The sequence below is a fragment of the Populus alba genome, chromosome 13, assembly GCF_005239225.2.
Source record: "Populus alba chromosome 13, ASM523922v2, whole genome shotgun sequence".
Lineage (NCBI taxonomy): Eukaryota > Viridiplantae > Streptophyta > Magnoliopsida > Malpighiales > Salicaceae > Populus > Populus alba.
The window spans coordinates 14,498,947-14,506,816 of NC_133296.1; the positions used below are offsets into that span (position 1 = coordinate 14,498,947).

Consider the following 7,870-nt stretch of genomic DNA (forward strand, 5'->3'; position numbering starts at 1 on the left):
AAGGCCCAGTATTGGGAGGAATTGGCCGTAAAAAATCAAGCTGTGTCAAGCAAGCGTTTAACAGATCTGAAAGAACTCAAGAGCCAGTTAAAAGATGTTGAATTGGAATTGGCAAAATCCAAAAAGATAGTCAAAGCCACGCAGAATTTGAGGACTGAACTCAATAGTAGTAAAAATGAAGCAAAGGCATTGAAGACTAAATTAGCAAAGGGAGAAGCAAAGATCGAACAATTGTTAGAAAGTCAGAAAATGTTGGAGAGTCATGTTCAAATACTAGATACTGCTAATAATTCTCTATCCAGAAACAACTTGATCCATACTGAAAGAATAAGGGAGTTTCAAGAGCAAATTGATCGAGCTGCGGTCGAGGCTCATTGGCTAAGAGTTGAGGCTCGTCAAGTTGGAGGGGACATCGCGAAGTATCGAGGGAGCATGAACAACACCGATATGTTTCTAAAAGCTATATCTAATAAAGGCAGTGCCTTTCCCCCTGTAATAGATTAAGATGAATCATTTGTTGTAATGAAAGTTTTATGGGTTAAATAAAAAAAAGGCGAAGACCTTTATTTACTTTTATTCAAATGAGTGTACAAGGCTGAAAGCTCAAATGGTAAAAGGTTAAACAGATCTCCTCTCGGCATTGCAATAAGTATCGGATGTAGATCTAACCAAACATCCGAAGAATAACGGTTGTTATGTCACCCTCTCATGAAATGATCCTTGTCCAAAATGTTGCATTCATATTCATGCATTTTTGAACATACACTTATGAATTTTCATAATGCTGCATAACAGGTGAAATATAGGTCCCCCATTAAAACACACTCATAACACACGGTTGCGAAAAAAAATGGAAAATGAAGAAAGAACTCAATTAGATGCCCAACATCAAAAGGAGTTGAACAGTCTGAAGGAAGATGTCGCTAGGCTTACTAGCATACTCGAACAAACTCTGAGATCTAAGTCGGGAGAAGGGACATCCTCTCAACCAGCATTTAGCACTCAGGTACCACCGACGCCTCCGGTGTTCTTCAACCTACCAAACATGGGAGCGGGTGGATCTTCGTCTGAGCCTCAATATGTTACGCATTTCCCAGCTCAGCCTATATACCCGATGAGGATTCCTCATGCTGAGGAGTTAACCTTGGAAGGGTCTCACAAGGAAAAAATGATAGGAGCTGAAGGTTTAGAGAAGTGGGCTGCCCTAGAAGAGAGGATAAGGGCAGTTGAAGGAAATCACTTGTATGACCCGGTGAAAGCTGCCGAGATGTGTTTGGTACCTAACATAGTCATTCCTAAGAAGTTTAGGGTGCCGGAATTTATCAAATACACTGGAACTCAATGTCCAATAACCCACCTTAAGTCATATTGCAATAAGATGGCCGAGGTGGTGAAAGATGAGAAATTGTTGATCCATTTCTTTCAAGATAGTTTGAGTGATGTCGCGCTCACTTGGTACATGCGTTTGGACAATACCAAGATAAGGGGATGGAAAGATCTAGTCGATGCTTTTATTAAGCAATATAAGTTCAACGTAGACATAGCCCCTGATAGATCAAGCTTACATTCATTGGAGAAGGGTTATAAGGAATCTGTAAGGGAATATGCACAAAGGTGGCGTGAAACGGCAGCACAAGTTAATCCGCCATTGTTGGAGAAGGAAATGATCGGTTTATTTTCCAACACCTTCAAAGCTCCATACTTTGAATACTTGGTTGGAAGTTCTGCGCAAAGCTTCTCTGATTTGGTTGTTATAGCGAACGAATTGAACAAGCCATTCGAACGGGTAGGATCACAGACCCTAGTGAAAAAAGGGGTTTTGTGGGACGCAAGAAAGAGGCTGACATCCACAATGTCGAAGGTGAAGGTAAGGGAAGAAAGCATAATTTCAGGCCACCCATGACCATTCCCCCCACATCTAATATAAATTTCACCTCACCTCATCTAAAAAACCAAACAAATACCCAAAATATCCCATACCGCCAAAAACAACACATTTTACCCACGCAGAAGCTTCCCCACAAACCAAGAAGAACTGCCCCCACTTCCCATGCCTCTTAGTGAGATGTATCAAAGATTGCTCAGTATTGGCCAAGTAACACCTATTCATTTGACACCTTTGCAACCACCTTTTCCTTAATGGTACCAACCAGACCAGAAATGCGAGTACCATGCTGGTATCGCCGGCCATAATATTGACAGTTGTTTAGCTTTCAAAAGGAGAATCCTCCAACTCATCAAAGCAGGTTGGATTTCCTTTGATGATTTTCCGAACGTAAAATCCAACCCGCTACCGCACCATGCTTCTGGAAGTGGAGGGGTAAATGCTTTGGAAGAGGAAGAGAGGGTTGCTAATGTCTTAAAGTTGTCAATGGAGGGGTTGTACAAAATATTGAAGCAAGCTGGGTACCTCCAAACACCCCTCAAAAAGCAAGCCATAGGCCATAAGGGTGAATATTGTGAGTACCACCAGCATATGGGACACCATATAAACTCTTGTAAAGAGTTTCGGGTGAAAGTAGAGGATATGATGACATTGGGAGTGTTGAGGATAGGGTTGCCTGAAGAAAAGCTAGTAGGAACCATGACTGGTTTCGACAAGAAGGTTGAAGTTTGTAGATATCAACCAACAGAGAGAGGACCCCCAAGAATGATCTTGGCTAGACCTACAAGCACAATTAGTGGAAATTATAATGCCATACCTCATAATTATGGTTACTCTTTCCACACCGCGAGACTAGCTCCTACTCTTCATGCTGAAATTGGGGGGTTAACCCGAAGTGGAAGGTACTATACTCCTGAAGAGTTAGAAGACCAAAGAAGAGTAAAAGGAAAGAATGTGGTGGAGTTGGCCAAGATGGATGAGGTCAACAAACCAGTGAGTGACGAGGAGGCTAACGAGTTCTTAAAGCTAATGAAGCACAGCGAATACAACGTGGTGGACCAGTTGAAAAAGACCCCCGCCAGAATCTCTTTATTATCATTAGTTTTGAGTTCAGAGTTGCATAGAAACGCTCTTCAAAAAGTCCTTAACGAAGCATATGTTCCTCAAGATATCACACAGGATTCTATAGAACATTTGGTGGGAAGGATTCAAGCCACTAACTATCTCTACTTCACAGATGATGAATTAGATCATGAAGGAACTGGTCACAATAAGCCGTTATATATCACTGTGAAATGTAAGAATTGTATGATCGCTAAGGTGCTGATAGATAATGGTTCTGCTTTGAATGTGTTGCCAAGGCATGTGCTTGATAAAATGCCAGTTGATGTCTCTCATATGAAGCCAAGTACCATGACAGCTAGAGCATATGATGGTTCGCCAAGGCCGATTATGGGAAATATTGATGTTGAGCTCGTAATTGGCCCCCAACCATTCCAAGTAACTTTACAAGTGATGGATATTCATCCCATATACAGCATGTTGTTGGGAAGACCTTGGATCCACGCAGCACGAGCCGTTGCATCCTCATTACATCAACGGGTTAAGTTTATCATCAATGGAAACTTGGTGACAGTAAGGGCTGAAGAGGCTTTAGCTATGGTGAGAAACGTGTTGATTCCTTATATAGAGGCTGAAGAGAATAAAGACGGAAACTTACATGCATTTGAGGTAGTAAATGCTGAATGGGTACCTGAGAATACGGTGCGAAGGAAACCAGAGGTTTCTGAAGCTGCAAGGATGGCTGCTAAATATTTTCTGAAGCATGGATTGCCATTCCAATATGACCCTATCACAGGAATGCCTGAGAGGATCAATGTAATAAAGAGGAAATGTGCAGATCAGAGGTTTGGTTTAGGTTTTAAACCTAGAAAGGAAGATTTCATGAGAGCGGCTGAGTTTAAAAGAGAAAGGAGGTTAGCTCGAATTGAGGGAAGGGAGCCTAATGAAGCTCGAATCCAGATCCCTCCAATTCACGTAACATTCCCCCGACCTGCGCAAGTGATCAATGCTGGGGGTGAAATTGAGAGGATGAGTAAAGAATTTAGCAGTGCTACCATCCACTATCTGGAAGAAATCAACAAACAAGAGCCCCAAAGGGGTTTTGAAGACAAAGAGAGCCCGTATGAAGAACTACCCCAACTGACTGTGAGTGTTCTAGAGGATGGTCTACCTGAGTTTGTGAGAAGATTAACTGAAGGGGAAGAATTGAACAATTGGGAAATTCAAGAAGTCCCAGTTATCTTTAAAAAGTAAACATCTGTTTGTCGCTTGCTTTTTCTTATTGCTGCATTTTGTTTGAATAAATTTACGTTGCCAGTAATCGCGGCTCAAGATATTGGCAACAAGAATTTGTGTTGAGCCCTTCTATCATTTCAAGTTTTAATGAGATCATGCTTGGTTTTTCCCTTCATCATGCCTTTTAGTTTCATTCTTTCCATTATGCACTCATAATAAAGGCACTTTCCGCTTTCAGGGAATCTGAAAGCGGGACAACGATAAACTTACAAACCCATTGCATTGAGAATAATTGGCCTAATTTTGATAAAACCATAACTTCAATGGATGAGGAAGAAGATGGTGAAGATGACTTTGAGGAGTTCAAAAAGCTTATAAAACAATCCGAACATGCATGGGAGCCTGCAAAAGAGGAATTAGAATTAATAAATGTAAGTACCGAGCATGATAAAAAAGGAGTTGAAAATAGGGATGTTGATCAATACAGCTATGAGGAGTGAGTTGGTCGCCCTTTTGCAGGAGTATGTGGATATTTTTGCCTGGTCGTACGCTGACATGCCCGGTTTGGATACTGAAATAGTAGTGCATAGGTTACCTTTGATTGAGGGTTGTCGTCCAGTCAAACAAAAGCTAAGAAGGACAAGACCTGATGTATTGCTTAAGGTAAAAGAAGAGATAACCAGACAGTGGGATGCAGGTTTCTTGGAGGTAGTAGAATATTCTGAATGGGTGTCTAACATTGTTGGGGTTCCCAAGAAGGACAATAAAATCAGGGTGTGCGTGGATTTCCGGGATTTGAATAGGGCAAGCCCGAAAGATGACTTTCCGTTACCGCATATAGACGTGTTGGTGGACAATGCTGCTAAGAGTTCCACTTACTCTTTCATGGATGGTTTCTCTGGCTATAATCAGATTAAAATGGCTAAAGCAGATAAGAGAAAGACGACATTTATCACCCCATGGGGGACTTATTGTTACAAAGTAATGCCATTCGGATTGAAGAATGCTGGAGCAACATACCAAAGGGCAATGGTAGCACTTTTTCATGATATGATGCACAAGGAAATTGAGGTCTATGTGGATGACATGATCGCAAAGTCCAAAGATGAAGAAAGCCATATCCCAGCTCTGAGGAAATTGTTCGAGAGGTTGAGAAAATATCAGTTGAAATTGAATCCTGCAAAGTGTACATTCGGGGTGAAATCAGGCAAATTATTAGGATTTGTGGTGAGTAATAAAGGCATAGAAGTGGACCCTGATAAAGTAAAAGCCATTCAAGACATGCCCGCTCCAAAGACCGAAAAGGAAGTTCGAGGCTTTTTGGGGCGTTTGAACTATATTGCTCGTTTTATCTCACAACTTACAGTGACATGTGAACCGATTTTTCGATTGCTCCGGAAGAAGAATCCTGGAACATGGGATGAAGATTGCCAAAAAGCTTTTGATAAAATCAAGCAGTATTTACAAAAACCACCATTGTTGGTTCCGCCTGTACACGGAAGGCCACTCATCCTTTATTTAACTGTGACCGAATCAGCTATGGGTTGTGTGTTGGGGCAACAGAATGAGTCAGGAAGAAAGGAGCAAGCCATCTACTATTTGAGTAAGAAGTTCACCGAGTGTGAATCCCGTTACAGTATAGTAGAGAAGTTATGTTGTAGTCTGGTGTGGAGTGCGAAGAGGTTACGACAATATATGTTATACTACACTACCTGGTTGATCTCAAAAATGGACCCACTGAAGTATATCTTTGAAAAACCATACATGTCGAGTAGAATAGCCAGATGGCAAGTACTGCTGGCTGAGTATGACATCATCTACATGACAAGAAAATCAGTAAAAGGAAGCGCAATTGCGGATCATTTAGCCGATAATGCTATTGAGGATTACGAGCCCTTGAACTTTGACTTTCCTGATGAAGATGTGCTAGTAACGGAAAAGGAGGAGAAGAGTGGTTGGTGGGCTATGTATTTTGACGGCGCAGTAAATGTATCGGGCAACGGGGCAGGTGCTGTGATAATTTCCCCAGAAGGAAAGCAATATCCTATCTCAGTAAAGCTGCACTTTAGTTGTACAAACAACACAGCTGAGTATGAAGCTTGCATCCACGGATTGGAAGCTGCATTAGAGATGAATGTAGGGAAATTAGAAGTATATGGAGACTCAATGCTAATAATCTGTCAGGTGAAAGGTGAATGACAGACAAGGGATGAAAAATTGAGACCATACCAGGAATACCTCTCCAAATTGGCTGAAAGCTTCGATGAAATAGAATTTACTCATTTAGGGAGAGACAAAAATCAGTTTGCCGATGCGTTAGCTACCTTAGCTTCTATGGCTATAATTGATTGTGGTGCAAAAATTCAGCCTGTAAGCATCGAGATCAGAAATTCTCCCTCGCATTGTTGTTTAATAGAAGAAGAAACAGACAAAGACCCATGGTACACGGATATAAAAAGATTCATCCAGCATCAAGAGTACCCGTCGGGAGCCTCGAAGATAGATAAAAGGACCTTGAGAAGAATGGCCATGGAATACTACATAGATGGGGAGATTTTGTATAAAAGGTCATTTGATGGGACTTTATTAAGGTGTTTAAGTGATCCGGAAGCAAACCAGGCCCTACAAGAAGTGCATGGAGGAATTTGTGCTACCCATGCAAACGGACACATGATGGCTAGGCAGATGCAAAGAGCAGGTTATTTTTGGCTAACCATGGAGAAGGATTGCATAAATTATGTCCGAAGGTGCCACAAATGTCAAGTGTATAGCGACAAAGTCAATGCGCCTCCTACACCCTTATTTAACATGGTGTCTCCTTGGCCCTTTGCAATGTGGGGAATAGATGTGATTGGGCCTATTAATCCAAAAGCCAGTAACGGACATCGTTTTATCCTTGTAGCAATTGATTACTTCACCAAATGGGTAGAGGCTTGCTCATATGCCCATGTGACTCAGAAAGTGGTCAAACGGTTCATCGAGAAAGATCTAATCTGCAGATATGGTGTGCCCGAGAGAGTAGTGACTGATAATGCTCAAAACTTTAATGGAAAGATGATAGCGGAGCTATGCACAAAGTGGAAGATCAAGCATTCCAACTCATCCCCTTACAGACCCAAGATGAATGGCGCTGTAGAAGCTGCTAATAAAAATATAAAGAAGATTGTTCAAAAAATAGTGATTACTTACAAGGATTGGCATGAATGGCTTCCTTATGCTCTCCATGCGTATCGAATAGCAGTGAGGACATCAACCGGGGCTACACCATACTCTTTAGTATATGGAATGGAGGCAGTGGTACCATTGGAAGTAGAAATTCCCTCTTTAAGGGTCCTCATGGAATCTGGACTCGAAGAATCTGATTGGGTCAAGCTACGATACGAACAGCTAAATATGATTAGCGAGAGAAGGTTAGCAACAATTTGTCACCACCAGTTGTATCAAAGAAGGATGGCTAAGGCGTATGACCGAAAAGTTAGACCAAGAGAATTCAAAGAAGGAGATTTAGTATTGAGGAAAGTTCTGTCACTATCAGGAGAAGATCGCAGTAAATGGGCGCCCAATTATGAAGGACCCTACATAGTGAAGAAGGCATTTTCAGGAGGGGCATTGATACTAACAAGAATGGATGGGGAGGATGTAGTTAGGCCTGTGAACTCTGATTCTGTAAAGAAATATTATCCATGA

At 41.6% G+C, this 7,870-nt stretch overlaps 1 protein-coding gene across 1 annotated transcript; it reads left to right on the forward strand.

Moving 5' to 3' along the window:
- Window positions 1-850: 850 nt before the first annotated feature.
- LOC118042959 (uncharacterized) lies at window positions 851-7,870 on the forward strand. The gene is given in 5 exon segments (XM_035050734.1): window positions 851-1,751; window positions 1,754-1,867; window positions 2,154-4,197; window positions 4,422-4,629; window positions 4,631-7,870. Coding segments are annotated over 5 exon segments (6,507 nt in total).